This window comes from Cygnus atratus, chromosome 2 (assembly GCF_013377495.2).
Source record: "Cygnus atratus isolate AKBS03 ecotype Queensland, Australia chromosome 2, CAtr_DNAZoo_HiC_assembly, whole genome shotgun sequence".
NCBI lineage: Eukaryota > Metazoa > Chordata > Aves > Anseriformes > Anatidae > Cygnus > Cygnus atratus.
The window spans coordinates 21521574-21538931 of NC_066363.1; the positions used below are offsets into that span (position 1 = coordinate 21521574).

General features: G+C 37.5%; 1 protein-coding gene across 1 annotated transcript in view; it reads right to left on the reverse strand.

Moving 5' to 3' along the window:
• Positions 1 to 17358, reverse strand: part of LOC118247482 (macrophage mannose receptor 1-like) — a 57376-nt gene that overhangs the window by 30457 nt on the left and 9561 nt on the right. The window contains exons 4-8 of the mRNA XM_035545505.2: positions 15743 to 15907; positions 13582 to 13695; positions 11131 to 11277; positions 6406 to 6588; positions 1333 to 1490 (exon numbers count right to left, since the gene is read on the reverse strand). Of these exons, the coding sequence (XP_035401398.1) occupies positions 1333 to 1490; positions 6406 to 6588; positions 11131 to 11277; positions 13582 to 13695; positions 15743 to 15907 (767 nt within the window). The remainder of the gene's footprint in view (positions 1 to 1332; positions 1491 to 6405; positions 6589 to 11130; positions 11278 to 13581; positions 13696 to 15742; positions 15908 to 17358) is intronic.

Sequence of the window (17358 nt, forward strand, 5' to 3'; positions counted from 1 at the left end):
GTTAGCGAAGGGGCTGGGGGTGCATCAGTCAGCTGATGGTATGCAACTGCATTGTGCATCACTTGCTTTGTGTATTCTTTTATTTTTGTTCTCCCCCACCCTTCTCTTTCTTATTAAACTTCCCTTATCTCAACCCATGAGTTTTTACCTTCTTTCCCCAATTCTCTTCCCATCCCATCACGTGAAAGGGGAGTGGGGAGTGAGCAAATGGCTGTGTGGTACTTTGCTGCCTGCCAGGTTAAACCACAACAGTCTCTCAAACAGCTTCTCATTTTGAGTTAATAAATACTGAAGTCTTTCCAGATTTTTTTAGATATTTGCCATTAAATATATTTATGTCATTAAACGGTGTACTTCCCAGGAAGTATACTGAGGAGTTAAAAAATAAAAAAGACTTTTTTTCTCTCAGTATCAATGGCAAATACAGAAATATACAAATACAAAACAAGTTATATTTGTGTATTTGTTCCTTACGAATGATAGAATACTCTAAGACTTGATATTTTGAGAAATATGGGAACTACAAGCAAGAACTAAAGTTTCTTGTATTTTTTCTTTAATTTTGCTTACGAGTGTGGGCTTGCCCTGTGAGGTAGGCTCTGTATAGTTTTCAGGCCAGTTGGGAAAAAAATTGTAGCTCTCATCTTTTAGAGTTGCACTCACCAAAAGTACAGCCCTCAAGTGTTAATTTTGCTAAATAAGAAGATACCTTTGATATGGGTAAATGCTCTTTTTTCTCCTGATAAAATAGGTAAACCCTCAAGGAGGTGCTAAGTTCAATATTTTTAATTATCACTAAGAGGAAAAATATTGCTTTGCAACATCGCACTGACTTTTATACCAGATGATTATCTCAGTTCCTACAGTACACTTAGATACTGATCATTGCTATATTCTAAAAGGTAGCCTTTTCAAAACAGCCTTGTAACTGTAGGCATATGGTCACTGAGGAAAGGCCTCCTCTAATGTCATTGCTAAACACTTTCCTCACAGCTTTTCACGTGCAGTGCAGATACAAGCATAATACGTAATCCATCTAGATCCCAGACCCAGGTTTTATTATCTTGCCTAGATAAAGAAAACAAAGGCTTCTCTTTTGTTCTAAGGTTACCTTGAAGGAAAGCCACCACTTGCTTCTCAAAGAAGCAACAACAAAAAACTTTTAACAACCTTGAACAGGGAACTTTCATCTAAAAAACAACACCTGAAAGAGTCTAAAATGGGCTGCTTCAAACAGCAATGTCCCCCACTCTTGCATTCTTACATAGAAAATACCCCAAAAGATAAATTAAATGGTAAGATAACTAGGTCAATAGCTAAACATGACTTTACCTTTCCCTTCATAACAACGCAGTCCTCTTGCCTGTTGTTTGCATGCGTGGGCTCTCCACGAAGCCACTTGGTGTACGTGACAGGTGTCCCATCACTCCACTCAAAATACATCTGAACCTTGAAGTCATTCAGCCCAATCCACAGCTCATCATCTGGCTCTAAAACATATGATTAACAAGGTTGATAACAGTCCTTTCATATGATGGGAACTTTTATCTTCATGGAACAGCAAAGAATTTATTGTTAGGAAGGCTAAAAGGCAGTCACAGGAAATTAAATCTCCCTGTTTCATAAAGACAGCACACCATTCCTCATATACCTACTCCAGTCATCAGGAAAGACCACTCACTCTAGTGGCAACACAATAAAAGTGTTTAGCTTTATACAAAACAGCAAACTTACTCTCTGTGTTGAATTATGCTTTAGCACAATTTGGTTTGTTCTTATTTTCCAGCTCAAAACTGTTGTATAACATATACAACGAGATATGACTGAATGCCTAAAGAAAATTCTGCTTTCTGTTTTCCTCTTACCTTTAGTACAGCAAAGAAAGCAGAAGTGCCATCTTTTCTAATGCTTACACACCCAGTGCTGTCTTTTAGAGTTGACAATCAGAGCACTTGCAAGTCTTCCCATTACATGTTCCTATATTTTGTTTCATTTCAGACCAAAATGAAATTCATGTAGTTGTTGGATTTTTTTTTTAGTTCACAATGGGGTAAACTGCTGGGTTTTAGTTGGAAGTGCAGGAATAATCAAGTATCTTACTTTACAGAAGATATATCTTTGAGGTTTATTTGTCAATGCTTAAAATTCTCTACCATATTGCTACTATAATGTTCATTATCTAATTTTCTTCTGAAAAAAAATCTATTTGAATATGGAAAAAATGGGCATTTAGAATGTGAACTCAATCATCATCAAAGGGAATTCCTTTGTAGTACTGATTTTATGACTTTGTTATGTGCATTTATTATGAAAAGCATAAAAGAGATTTAATTCCATTATTAGCAGCATGACAGAACTGTACTTTGAAGTAAATATACCTTTGTGGAGAGAAAAAATCATAAACTGATGGATATCTGAATATGACTGCAGTAAAAGGCCTGCTTTCCTTCTGGTATGTCCCTGTTTTTAAGGCCTGCTATAGAACTCATATAGTCTGTCATCAAGCCTATACTAACGGCAGTATAGATGTCTCCTTTGGTCCACAGCACCATGAATCAGATCACACTGACCAGCTACACACACAATCCTTCCCTTGGCTAGCATTCATCCTGTGCAAAATTTGTACAACACTCTCCTGTTCACAGTCTGTTCCCACATTTCTTTCTTTCTGAGTAAGTCTTCCTTTAACATCTTCTGTCCAGACTGACCACAGGCAACTTGACAACGGAATCCACCCATGAAAATTAAAAATGGGATTGTTAGTCCACCCATAAAGATATCTGCTGCTACAGTGGTCTCTGAATGGAAGCTGGAGCTCTTTCTATTCTGTTACTGCTGTCGCTAGCAACACAAGTCTGCAAAGCACTGTTAAAAGTCATCTCCCTTAAGGCAATCCTTTTCTGATAACACTTTTTGGACGGAGGTTTTAATAGACACCCCCACAACTTAAAACTCTCCTGTGACATTTCTCCCATCTGCTAGATAAAAGGACATGGAAGCTTCCCATTCTGTCGAATCGAGCTCCTGCAAAAAATCACCCTCCCAGTTTGTCACTTTAATGGAGTCACCTCTCCTTTCTGTTTCCCTCCATTTCCCTTCCTGTCTTTATTATACCCGAATACGATCAGCCCTCATAGCTCATCCATACTGTCCTTTCCATCCCTCCCCCAACACCAAGGGCTCAGACTCACAGGACACCAGGTCCATCTTCAACAGTCACCTTTATCCCTTCTTCCAGACTGCACTTCCATGTTCAGAAGTCCCCCAACAACACACCTCAATACCATCCTTTAAACTCTCCTCTGATACCAAAACTGAAGCTTCTTATTTCACTGCCCATCACGCTCATTACTGTCCTGTTCCCTCTTTAGCTGCTATCTTCCATGCTCTCTCTTTTTTTTTTATCTGTAAAAAAAATTCTGACTGCGTTTATTTGGCACCCAGCACAACAGAGGTCCATGGCAAGAGCTCCTAGTGTGGTGGGCTATTGGTTGGTATTACCATGGTAATACAAACAAAAAACAGCAATCCATAACAAAATGTTTACATCTAACTCATCTAAATAAGCCATATAAATCAGAAATCACCAAGAATTATCGAAGCCACTTCCTACATAACATTTTCTCCTCTGAAGAAGAAATGCTGTCAGAGTCTTGTGATCTTCTCTGAAGCCAGGTGACTAAATACCAAGATTTTTTTCCACAGCCACAGTATAAACGAGTTATTTCCCCCTCTCTCAGATATGCACTGGGCCACGTTTGTGCAATATCAGACGTTGCACTTCTGTGTAAACATATACAATGCACTTCTCTTTTATTCTTCATGTTCCTCTCTAAAGTTCTCCTTTGTGGGTGATGCCAAGAAAAACTGAAGAAGCTTCGCTACTACATCAATACTTATCTCATTGTACCCCTTACTGCTTGGTTTCATCATGGGGCTGTGAATTGCTTGGTGTGAAGATGGACTTTTGTTCTGTTCATACAGCATTTTTGGAGCACAGTTTGATGCAGACAAGATTTTCTAGGCACTGAAATACACAGTGTTCTTATCTCAGTGGTGAGCAACGGCAATCTGATACTGTCTTACAAATGCCTTAAAAGGCTTCTTCAGTAGTTCCAGTTTCCCCCCTCTGAAAAAAAATACTTTCAAAATAGCCTGTGGCAGTGAGTGTGCCGTATGTGAGAGGCCTGGTTTCCTTCAGGCCTATATGCCTTTCAGAAACATTCGCTTTTACAAAAACAGTGCAGTGCAGTCAGTCTTGGAAAGGCCTTTGGAAAAGGCATTAATCTATCTGTGAAATGATCAGCTTCCAAGGAATATGGTGAAAATGCATCTAATTTCCTTTAGAGCCTAACTTATTTCAAATGTCTAATGCCTCATCAAGAAGTCCCACCTTTCCTAATCGTCTCATTTGAAAGAATAAGTTTCATGCAAAAAAGGGGTTGGGACCCAATGGAATTCATCCCAGGGGCCTCAGAGAGGTGGCTGATGTCATCACAAAACCTTTCTCAATTATTTTTCAGCAGCCTTGGGAATCTGGAGAGGTCTCTGTTAACTAGCTGGCAAATGTTGTTCCAATTTTCAAGAAGGGCAATCTTCTTGAAAATCTTGGATGCAGGACTTGAAGATAGACTAAGTTAGTCCGCAGATGACACTAAATTGGGAGGAGCTGTTGATTGTGACGAGGGTGGAGAGGCCTTGCAGAGAGCTCTTGACAACTTAAAGGCCTGGGCAATCACCAGCTACATGAAGTTTAACAACAGCAAGTGCCAGATTCTGCACCTGGGAAGGTGCAACCCTGGCCGTATGTACAGACTGGGGGACGAGAGGCTGGAGAGCAGCCCTGCAGAAGGGATCTGGGGGTTTTGGCCAATGCCACGCTTAACATAAGTCAGTGGTGTGCCGCCTGGCAGCCAGGAGGGCCAAGCGTACCCCAGAGTGCATCAGGCACAGCATGGCCAGCCAGCTGAAGGAAGGGATTGTCCCGCTCTGGTCTGTGCTGGTGTGGTCTCACCTCGAATACTGTGTGCAGTTTTGGGTGTCACAATATAAGGAGAATATAAAACTATTACAGAGTGTCTAAAGGAGGGCTACAAAGATGATGAAAGGTGTAGAAGGCATAACATATGAGGAGCTGCTGAAGTCGCTTGAAGAAGGAGAAAAGGAAACCAAGAGGAGACCTTATGGCAGCCTACAGCTTCCTCACGAGGGGAGTAGAAGAGCAGGCGCTGATCTCTTCTCTCAGGTGACAGGACGGCATGAAGCTGTGACAGGGGAGGGTCAGGCTGTGTGTTATGAAAAGGTTCTTCACTGAGAAGATTGGCGGGCACTGGAACAGGCTCCCCAGGGCAATGGTCACAGCACTGAGCCTAACAGAGTTCAAGAAGCATTTGGACAACACTCTCAGCTACATGGTTTGATTTTTATTGGGTGGTCCTATTTGGAGCCAGGAGTTGGACTCGATGGTCCCTGTGGGTCTCTTCCAACTCAGGATATTCTATGATACTATGAATGTGAGGACAAGCACAAGTTGCTACGGAGTTGGACAGGATACAAAACTAAAGCGTGCCAGCTGTTTTATGATTGCTGCTCCAAGACTGCTGTTAAGCTGCCCAAGGCAGCCTACTGCACTTTTAGTGAGGATAAACTAACTTACACTTACCTGGCATTAAAAGCACACACAGGATCAGTTACTGCAATGAAACAAACACAGGTGTGAACATGTTTCCCCCATCAAAAAGTCGTGTCTGATGCTAAATGCAAAATCAGGTCCACGTAAAGCAATAGCAACTACAAAATTGCCTCAGCATCAGAATGGCTGTTTCTCACCTAAGGAACACACAGCATCTGTAGCTTAACTAGCCTTGCAACAACTTGAGTGTGGGAGCACCTAAGTACCACGTTTCAGGTGGGGCACATCTGAATCCACATACTGGGACAGACAACTTCCTTTTTCAGAAGAAACACAAGTGACATGACATGAAATATAGAAACATGGCAGTGCTGGTAACAGGATCCACATCTTCCCAAATTCTGACTTAAAAGACGTTGTTTGCCTCACCTATCTTTGCAGACTGATAGTAAAAACTCTTCCAAAATCTGAGAAGGTTATAAATTGTTTAATCTGTATAAAAGGAGGTAGAAGCAGACCCAGATAAATAGGAGATTGTGTTTGATGCAAGTCTTAACACTGAGCACAGCTTTTCCATGACATCATAGTCCGTGTAGATTTAATTCTCATATTGGTATTTTTCTTCCAAAGATTTTTGAAGTTTAAAATTCTCCTTCTGCACCTGTGATCAAGACTATTTTTTTTAAACAAATTTCCTTAGTAGGTAAGACTTCTTTAAAACTCTTTATTTTCTTAGTATAAAAGTTGTTATGTTATTGCAAAAAAGTACTCACGGTACCCAAGCTGAGAAATAACAAAGCTGTACTCTTCAACATTATGGATGCTTGCCAGATCCCCATCCTCCTTTCTGCAAGATGTTAAGGCATCTTTCCATATTTTGGGGTCCCTGTGAATTCTGTAACAGTGACCAGCATATGATATCCATTGATCAGGACATCTAATAGGCACATTAGTCTCTGAAAGGAAAAATGACCATGAAGAATTTCAGGATTCTATTCTTAACTAAAGACCGAAAATTACATACGGAAAAATTTAACGAAGAAATAAATTATATATTTTCTTCACGAAGAACAGAGTTGAAAAATATGTAAAGGAATCATAATGTACAAGTATGACCAAAAGTTAAACTTTCCAGATTTTTTTTTTTAAGAACACTACAGTTGCAAACAAGTGCTTGAAACTTGTGAAGAGACAGATTTAAACTGACCACAACAACACACTTTTGACCTTTATAAGCATACATGTATACCAAAATGTAAAGTTTACAGAGCTGTGCTCTAACACTTTTCTGCACTCACATCAGCATGTCCCTTCAATCTCCATATTGCATAGGTACCTGATAAGAACCTAGGCTTACAAAACGTACATATGAAGATGGTTTGGTTTTTTGTTTGTTTTTTTTTTTTTTTTTTTTCCTTTCCTCATCAGACTTTAAGCATTTTATGGATTAGCCACATTTGCTGGATTAGCAAAGAAAAAAACAAAATGATTCTACAGGATCGTGCACAAACCCAGATAAGAACACCGCTTTAGGAGTCTTTTTTAAAAGCTCCATTGAGAAAATTACACTGTCAAAGTAAATGATCTATGCTTAAAAAATTGCTTTTAGAAGTTCAGCAGAACAAACCAGAGTACTGCCAACAACCACCCTGCTGTTCAGCAAACAATTCAGCCTGAGAAGTGCCATCCAAATGTATAATAAACAGAATACCACTGCTACATAAACAAATTGTGACTCTTGCAGTATTTTATTCATAATCTGCAGACGGGTTTAGCAAACAGCAATATATAGAGTAGAACAAGGACAGCAGGTTTGCAGAAATTCTGTTGGCAAAATAAACTTACATGTGTTGGGGAAGGAGAAACAATGAGTTTCTGTAGGACAGGGGAGTATATTCCATGGAAATATTTAAGTAGGCATCCAAGTCACAATCAATCATGCCCAGTTTGCAAGTATGTACCCTGTTTCAGCTGGAATATGCTGACAATTAGTAGGTACTCAGTGTCAGAACCCAGATTTCTAGCACAGCTATAAACTACTTGTCTGCCTGCCAAAAAAAAAAAAAAAAGTGCCAGCATCTTATCAAAAGTTCAAGTAAAACTGAACTTTGTCACCCCAGGGCTCAGTGCATGGTCAGAGCCCTGTCACTCCTGCCACAGAAACAAAGAACTGGAATAGAGACTAGGGAAACTGTGGAAAGACAAACTGATTGCACTTGGTGTTCTTCAGAGAAATGAGACAGAGGTGACAAATGCTGTTGTAGAGGTTTGTTCAATGCTTTAAACAGCTGCCTGATTTGTCTTATGTCTGCTGTCAACTCTGAGCATATGCATTTTACAGTGCTTTGCTATAACAGTCAGAGAGCAGCTCTGAAAAAAAAAAAAAAATCTAGGTTTATATGCACCTTCAACACACTCCATGCACCCTTCTGCAGTAAACAGAACAGAACAGATATCAGCAGTTCAGAAAGGGCTACAAAGAGAATCACAAACGTCTTTATTCCCCGCTAAATCTGTGAGAGTCTCTCTGCCAGGCTGAAGGAGACTGCAGGATTATTACTGTAAACACTAAAGCAGCTAGGGCAGGCTGGGAGACTCCTTTGGTTGTAAATCCAATACCACCAGGGAATTTGTTGCAGGCAGAAAAACAGGGATAGTAGATGACAGTCCAGTTTTTTTGGTGGTCTTACTGGGTTTCGTTTGGTCTCATTGGATGACAGAGCTGGGCATTTCTCAGTAAGAGAAAGCCTTCAGTTCTTCATTTCCATTAGTCAGCAATGAACTCTGAGCTTCCCTCTTCTTTTAAAGACAACACACAGTAATACAAGGCCATACGATATATTTTTCATCCTAAGGGAAACAGGTACTAAACCCTGAACTTCAACTGACATAAGCAAAAGAAGCAAGGCAAATTAAATAAGATGTAACAAAGGGAATCATTCTCTTGTATAAAAAATGTTATCCCAGATGACAAGCTGATGAATACTGTGGAATAGAACAACATACAGAAATGAAGCAGAGATTGTTTTTTTCCCTCAAAAAGAGAACAAATATTTTTGTAACCTATAAGCTTGGCTTCCTGAAGGCTGAAGATCTCCCAGTGATTGACTTGTGTGTCTACAAGGGTAAAATCACTAGCTGAAGTTTTAATTAAGGCATTAATATTTCTCTCTCACACATCCATTCTCTATAGTCTGATAAGAGAAAGCTCACAGAGCAGTCACAACAGTTACATGAAGACCATTTAATTCTCTCATGGATATTTGATTTTATGAAATATTTGGAAACTTAATACTTTAAGACCATTGCACATTGTCCAATTGGGTTAAAATCTATTTTGTCAGTCACTTGGTGGAGGTAGACAGTCAACCAGCCCTTCCTTAGGAAATGAAGTTAAAAAATAAGAAAGTTTTGCAACTGAAATTAACAGGTTCAAATTGATCCACTTTGCTGTATTACAGAGTAAATGCTTTGAAGCCCTTCGATTCTACATGGCTTAATGTATATAATGATGTGGCCCCCTGCTGGAAAAAAACTTTTCCTGTGGAAAAAAAAAAAAAAACAAAAAAAAACAGCCATTGACTTAGTGCAAAAAGTGTTACAAAAATAAAGATTCTAGAAATATTTTTCTCTCCTTTCTTATGGATACAAGCATGATTTATGTTCTGTTGTAAAGTGTTCTTTTATCCCACAGTATTTACACTGCTTTGTTGGACTTAATTGTACTCTTAAAATTTCAATGGATTGCCTCTGCATTTAATGCATACACCGCTAAGTGCATGAATGAATTTGTGATTAATTTATATTTTGACTCAGGAACCCTGTTCAGGAAAACATCATCTGCCATGAGTTTTCCTTTACATCATTAGAAGTTGAGGACACTTAACACCTTGCGTGATTGCACACTTATTCTTTTTATGACTTCCTCCCACAGGACATTTTGGAATGTAGTTTCTGATGTGAACCACCACGCATCTCTGTTTAATCTGTCACCATGTTTACTCAGTAATTTTCTGAACCGAAAACTTTTGTCTCATTGGTGTTCTTCCTCCAAATTATTGATGCACTTGGGGTGGGGGAGGGAGAGGATGAGTCAAAGCCTAATGCATAAGAAAGAAATGGCCATTAGCCCTGAATTAAGACTTAATTTAGACTGAATTTAAAACAAAATAAAATAGCAGCCAGAACTGAATCAGTAGTTTATTTATATGCATCAATGTTTAAAAATGGATATATGAATCTGAAAAGCTGAGCAGTAGCTAATTGAACAAAGACAACCCAAATTAATTAAGCTATCTGGTCATCAGATGTACACAAATACTAACAAAAATTTGCAATTTAATTCAGGAAAGCATTAAAATATGCACTAAAATCTTTACCAACCCAGCCAAATAGTTATGCTTGATTTCAATACTGAAGTATTATTTAATTAATATTAAGTAATTTCAATATTTAGTTAACAATACACTAGCTCATTCTTGTGTTCTTTTCTCTTTGCAATAAAGCAAAACAAGTTTGCCAGAAGGCTGTTCTAAGTGGTTTTGACTGGACTGGTTATATATTGGCTATGGAAGAAGAAAACATTTTAAAATGTTTTTAAGCTGAATATTTTGGAAATTCAACAATTGACATCTGGTTCACCAATAATGTATATTAATAAATGGACTGGAAACAGGGTAGTAGTTTGTCTGCTTCTAAAACATATGCAAAATAATGTCAATGGATTTAGGAGACACCTGTATGTTCTAGAAAGATAAAGAAACTTTGAAGTAAGGGATAAAGAAGGAAAGTTTGAAGAAACAAAGGAAGAAGCTACAAGGTAAATTATAGAAATAGGGAATCAGGTCTAAATAAAGCTATGAGAATCTCTCTCTCTCGCTGGTTTGTTTCTCCTGTGTATCTTAACCAAGTGCCAGAATTACATTTCTTCTGAAAAAGTGTCTTTATATATATAATTTAAATGATTTTATAATTAGGTGAAATAGTTTTTATAATAATTTTGTATGCAAAAATTTGTATATTTAAAATATTTTTAAATAAATGTTTATAAATATCAAAAGAATTTAAAAAAATTCCACTATCAACTTGCACTGTGAAACTTACTCTGTTTCATAAGTAGAACAAACGACAAGAAGAAATAGATTTGTTTCAATGAGAACATGAGGCTTTAGATAATCACACTTTTTTAAACATTAATTTACCTTTTTATTCTATCTACAAAATCTAACGGTTCTGTTTGGTTTTGGAAAGAGAACTCAACCATTTCTGCAATTTAGAAAAGCTACTGAAAAAAAGATTCCTATACAGGAAGTAGGGAGGCCAGAATAAAGGGGAAGTACACGCTGTTCACTTTTACAAGGAATCTTGGCCAAGCCACATTCTGCACAGACATGACCTTTGCTTGGTTTTACCATGTGCAATAACAATTATATTATTAGAATTATAGATAAAAAACACTGGCCATTAATTATTTGTTAGGGGATTATTACCAAACCTACCTGTAGGAACAATGAAAGATTCTAAAGTAGCATTTCCTCGTTTACAAATGTAGCCAAGTTTCTGATTGCATTCCCTATTCTCCCACTTAGCACCTTTGCCAGGGTTTAATGCTGCACAGATTTTTCCAGGTTCTGGAGAAGGATGCCCTTCAATAAGAAAATTAGATAAATAGAAATTTAAAAAATATATATTTAACAACAATAACCAAGTATAAGCACCTCGTGGTTACACTTCCAGTTGCTCACATATTCTAATTTGTTCCATGCTTTAATTAATTATAAGATATGTTAATATATTGGCAATTGTAATTCTCAACAGTCCCTTAGCCTAAATGGTGTAGCTCGTTTCCTTTAACAGATACTCTTCTCACAGCAACCACGAGCTGAGATATTTATCCGGTTCACAATTTTAACAACCTCTTCACAGGCTCAAAGTCTCAATGTAAGGTATTACAGTGCACATATTTCATCTGTTTTTTCCCCTTTCTCAGCTCCAGAGTATAATCTTTAGGTGAAAACCTGTTCAGTAAGCTAGTCAAATTCTGCATTTAGTATAAAAGACACAAAAAATAGTAAGTGGTTATGCTGCTAATGTGAACTTCTTGTCCACTTGTCTAAACAACACAACAACAGCAAGATATTTGGCTCTCTTCAGTTGAAGATTAGCATTAGCACTAACAGGAACATCTAGAAGGAAAGAGAAATTGTAGCATACAGCACTTTTCTGCAATAAACTGGATGAACTTTTTAAGACCTGGTCCATGATTAAACTTAACATGGATTTTCTTTCGCATCTCAACAAGTCACTACACTACACAACAAGGAAGTGTCAGAAGGGCTCAACAATAAATACAGCAAAACAATAATTTCTAATGTGCAAGATTCACTGAAATTTTTCTTGTGTCATTATGATTTCATTACCTTAAATTACAGTCCTTCCCGTGGGAGGAAAAATACTTTTATTTCAAGAACAAAAATTTTAATTGGTTTAATGCATGAAAAAAGCTCAGCTGTTGGCAGTTAGCTCTCCCAAATGACTAACCAGCATAACTTTAGTTTAAATGTTGACAACTTAGCTCCTTTGTTGCAGATTTTGTTGTTGTTGTTGTTGTTATCTATTTAGGGCTAGTGAGATGGAAGAATGTGAAGCTTCCACAAATTCTTTAAAAACATACTAGTGGAAGAACAGTCAACTCTTGAACATCCGGGAAAATGGGGATGAGACAGAGATAGGATGACCAAAGTAAAACTGTGAAGGCGATATTACAAGCATAAAATTTGTTAGATAGACATAAGAGTATTACCTTCAAATGAAATTAAGAAACTTAAAGGGTTAAAGACAAACGGAGCCCATTTTGGTTACTCCAAAACTCATAACTCTTTACAGGATAGCTGAGAGTTGTCAGCAGTTTTAACAACCATGAACAGCTTCCCTTGCTGATTTGGCTCTGTCTCACAATCAGGTTTCCTCCGCTCATTACATGCAGATTCTCACCTGTGCTCTTAGAAGACAGACCTATAAATACCCTCACAGCAACTTGCAGTTCAGCCCATCTGTTTTCTTCATGTGCTCTCTCCATTGGAGAGCTATTTATACAGTGGTTCAATCCACGTCAAAGCTTACAAAGAGGTTTTCTCTACCTAAAATGTAGTTTGGGCTTATCTACACAAGGAAGCTACTGGGTGATAAGATGGAGTGTACATTTACACCATTACTGCAGATTAAATACATGGGACATGCTCAGTGAAGGTGAAGAGTATTCCCACTGCATAACTTCAGACCTCAAGTTTATATTAGCTTCCAAAGACTTCCTGAATACTCAGGGCAAGGAAACAGAGGTCCTGCTAAAAGTCACCTTAACACAGACACTCCAAATAGTAAACTGGAAAATCGCCTCTTCTCTGCTGAGGCATAGGAAGCTAGCTTTTTAACACCACCACCAGAGCTCAACAGTGCTGTCTCCAGGTGTGGAGCAGCTGTTTTTGCTTCAAAGTAGGCTAGCCTAACATGTTCACTTCTATATGTGGTATTACCATGGGTCGGTTAATCCAAGATGAAAATAAAAATTGAATCATTAAGCAAATAACTAAAACAAACTGGAAAAGAAAGGAATAAAAATAAATAAAAAACTGACCAGTTTAAGCACACAAATGAAAAGACCTCGAGCATCAGATTTACTCTGTATTCACATAGAGATGAAGCAAAGTAAGATATACAGATGACTTAAAACTTTCCTCTGAATTTGGAGGCTACATTTTTCATCCTAAGTAATAAATTAAACCCATCATCTATACCTAGCATGAGGGCTGTCATTAACAACATCTATAGGATGAACAACATCTACAGGATGAATAACAACAGTACAATAGAGTACAAGAGAAGAAATCTGTTACACAAAGACCTTTTTTTTTTTTTCTTTTAAAACCTATTAGCAACACACTTAATCTTACCTGGAACCCAATTTAAGTATCGAAAAGGAGCACCACCAACCCACTGCCATCCACTGTTGAAATTCAAACTGTTAAGACCAAACCAGAGAGCGGAACTGAGCCTGCCGGTCAAACCTAGGTAACAGAGACAAAGAGAGACACTGGCAGTGCACAGCAAGAGCAAACACTCACTTAGAACTTAAAAGCTGAACTCCCTTGGTTCTCCTTTTTCCTAGTACAAGTTTTTTAAACTTTTAAATATATACTTTTGAGGTGGCTATGCTAAACTTGCACAACATGTAGTCTTACATGGCCATACAAAAAGATTAATTTCAGCTTTACAGTTTTCACAATTCTATGTGTAGGGAATTGTGTTGGAATGGAAAACAAAATGACATACGTGCTCTTTATAAGCTCATTATCATAAATATGAAGCAAGGTGCAGAATTATAAAATATAAGATTGGAAGTTACATAAAAGGAAAAAAAAAATAAAAATCAGTTTTCCAAAAAACAAAGATGAATTGTTTCCTGCTCTGTATTTTCCAACAGTTTCAAATATAAAAAATATTGTAAACTAATATTGTAAACTGTTCATATTTTATCACACTATATTTAAACATGATCATTCCAAAAATCATCTTTTTAACAGCACACCTTTTGCATTTTCAGACTCATCTGATTTCACTTCTTTAGCCAACTGTAAGTCACGTTTCCAAATGCTGTTCCAACCTACTGCTCCACATCTGAAAACTACTTATTATGCTCATGTATGGTCCTACTGAATTCTCTGGTATTATTTATAGTAATTATTAATCAATTGCCTCTCTCTGCTTTATGTATAAGACTTGGAAGCCTAGCTGGATGACTGCTGATTATTTTTGAATTAATTTATTTCTGCATAGCTTACAGAAAATCATTGCACAACATATATTATTAATTTCTGCTGTTACTGGTGGCATTATGCCAGTAAGCAATTTTGCTCCACGTATTTTAGTTGTCTCTGACACTGTGGTTATGAGCTGCACTTGAAGCATGGCCAGGTTAAAAGCAGGGGTAGTTAAACACTGGAAAGGACTGCAATGTCATACTGGAGCCTGATCTGGCAACAACACAGTAATGCGTTCCAGTACTACTTCTGTACAAACAAGTGGAGGTTAAGAGAATCAAAAACTGAGCATGACAGGAAATCCTGGTTCTGCCAGAATAGTCGCAGAATGAAAAATGGATTTCCACATACGTTTGGCAGCAATATATAATAGTCTGCAGTTCAAACATGCCTACCAGTAATTTACTCCTAAATTTCAATGCTTCCTTGAGCATTAATTTTAACAATAAATTTATTGTAGTAAATAAGACTCAGGTTTTGACCAAATACTTAAACTGAAAACAGAAGTTTACATAGAAAAGGCTATGCATCACGTTAAAAATGCATTTACTGAGTACCCAGTCTTCCTCTGAATTTACAAAGCACAACATGCATGTTATATTTCATAGAAAATTTTATCACCCGTTTGATTAGACATATTCAAAGTATTTTCTAATCTATTTAATAGATGTAATATAGCGGACTGCTTCACGTGTGTGCACAGGCTAAGAAGGTAATGAAGACAGGACTGCCTCTTTATAGAATGCAAATGCATTCAAGCATGAATTCAGGAGTGAATTCTCTCTGGAGAGAAGTTTGAAAAGGACTTTGGGAAAAAAATGAAAGAGACCGAAATTAAAACAAGCTATTTGTAAGTTCTCTTGTATATTGCTTATTTTTCATTCTTTTCATATTTCAGTACATAGTGATGATGTAACAGCTTCAATGCAATAGGCCAAAATGCTTACTAGTACACACAGCAAGTGCAGCTTGAAAAAGATGCAATCTTGGTATCTGCCTTTTTGCTTTCAAAACCACTTTGAATTTTCATGCATTCCAAAATTCTTTCTTTATTGCTTGCATTACTTATTTGCTGTTATTTTTCATGTTACTGTAAGTTTCTGGCAATGTTGATTCAGGATAAAATAATCATTAACTTTCCAATTTTCCAGGTGAATTATTCAAGACAACAATTTACATCTACTAGTTAAAAGAACTGAACAAAATACCAACTTTTGAGATGGAACATGCTATATAAGTGCCACTGTTACAATAATTCACTTTTTAAAAAAACTGCAGGATGATATTACTCTACCTGTCAGGTATGTTTGTTCATGCAACTCTGTGATGCTTAATAACTCTGCCTTCTGTTGTTGACAGCTTTTTCTTGCCTGGTGCCACGTCAGCGCTGCCTCAAAATTTATCTGATACTGGACATTTGTTAGAGGATCGGTATTCCACAGCGAATCGATATTATTAACTGTAGGGAGAAAAAGAAATGCTGTAACTGATCACAAAGACTAAGCCAGATAAAATATAGAATGAATCACCCAACAAAAATACACAAACCTAACCACTGCAGTACAGAACTGGTTTAAAAGGAGTCCCAAGGCTCTCTAATATGATAGTAAACCCAGGCCTGAGCTAAACTATGGCGGTAGTGTCAGACAATAGACACATAATGAAACAATCCCCCTATTTTCTCTGGTATAATAAAGCTTCTGTTTAAAATGGAAGATGAATGGCTAAAGTCATTCCAAAAGAACTGATTTTTAACTATGGAGAAAAACGCTGAAACCTGACAGAGTCATGCTAGCTAAGGTGTACGTGAAGCTGCCCACTGTTCTGAGCTAAGAAACCCCTGTTTATTTTACAAATGTTGGGTGCTATATAAAGCAGCTGTGGATTCTCTAACTGAGATAGAGGTAATTAGACCCAAACACCGGACACAAAATTTCCATTATCAGCATCAGTCTCACACTTTTCTGCAATTCCTGACTTGTCTTATGCATGTATACAATATACTTCCATGCATTCTTCTCTGTCCCATGACTTGACTGAATCTTGTTGAAAACCTGAAGTTGGCACATCTTGGCAATGTCAAACCGGTGAAAATGTCACCTAGCAGGGCCTGACATTAGAATTGGCCCCAGAAGTAACCACACTCCTCAAACTATTACAGCCTTTCCTAGCTCATGTCAGGTGAATCTCCACAACACAACATGCTAGAGCATGATCTTGCTCTGCCAAAAACAGGACCTACTGTAGGTCACCGAACTACCGTAGGTACACTGAACTAAATATCACTCCATAAAGTTGCATGACAAAAGCAGAACATAGTAGAGGTCATTGTAGGTCTGCTGACAACGGGAAAGGGACTGAAATTCCTGCAGCCTCTATCAGCTCCTTAAGTTGCAAGCTGTGAAAAATTTAAGAGAAAGGGGTCTTTTCCTTTTCCGAATTCAGAGATCTCAGAAAACGTAAGAGTATAAATAAGAGGAAAACAGTACAATAAACAAAACTCAAGACAAAGGATGGTACATGTTAAATGTCAGCAGGTCAGTAACCAGTTCCACTTTTTCCTGTATTAAATCTGATAGACAATATGAAGTGCTTCTTTTCAAATTACCCTTAGACAACAAAATAAATACATAGCATACTGTAATATAGACACTAAATATGGGAACTTTCATCCAAGTATCATTACCCACAAACTAACTTCTAGCCAAAGCACTTTGTGACTACCAGAAGCCAAAATTTCTTCGCTACACTGCGTTCTACAAAAGCTTTAATTCCTAGGCACATGCACATGCCTGGGATAAAATAGAGACGTAATATTAAGAGTCTATAATTCAGTAAAAAAATTTGTCTCTGACAAAAGGGTTTTACAGACCTTGTACATTACTAGAGAAGAAAAGAAAAACAAGTCTC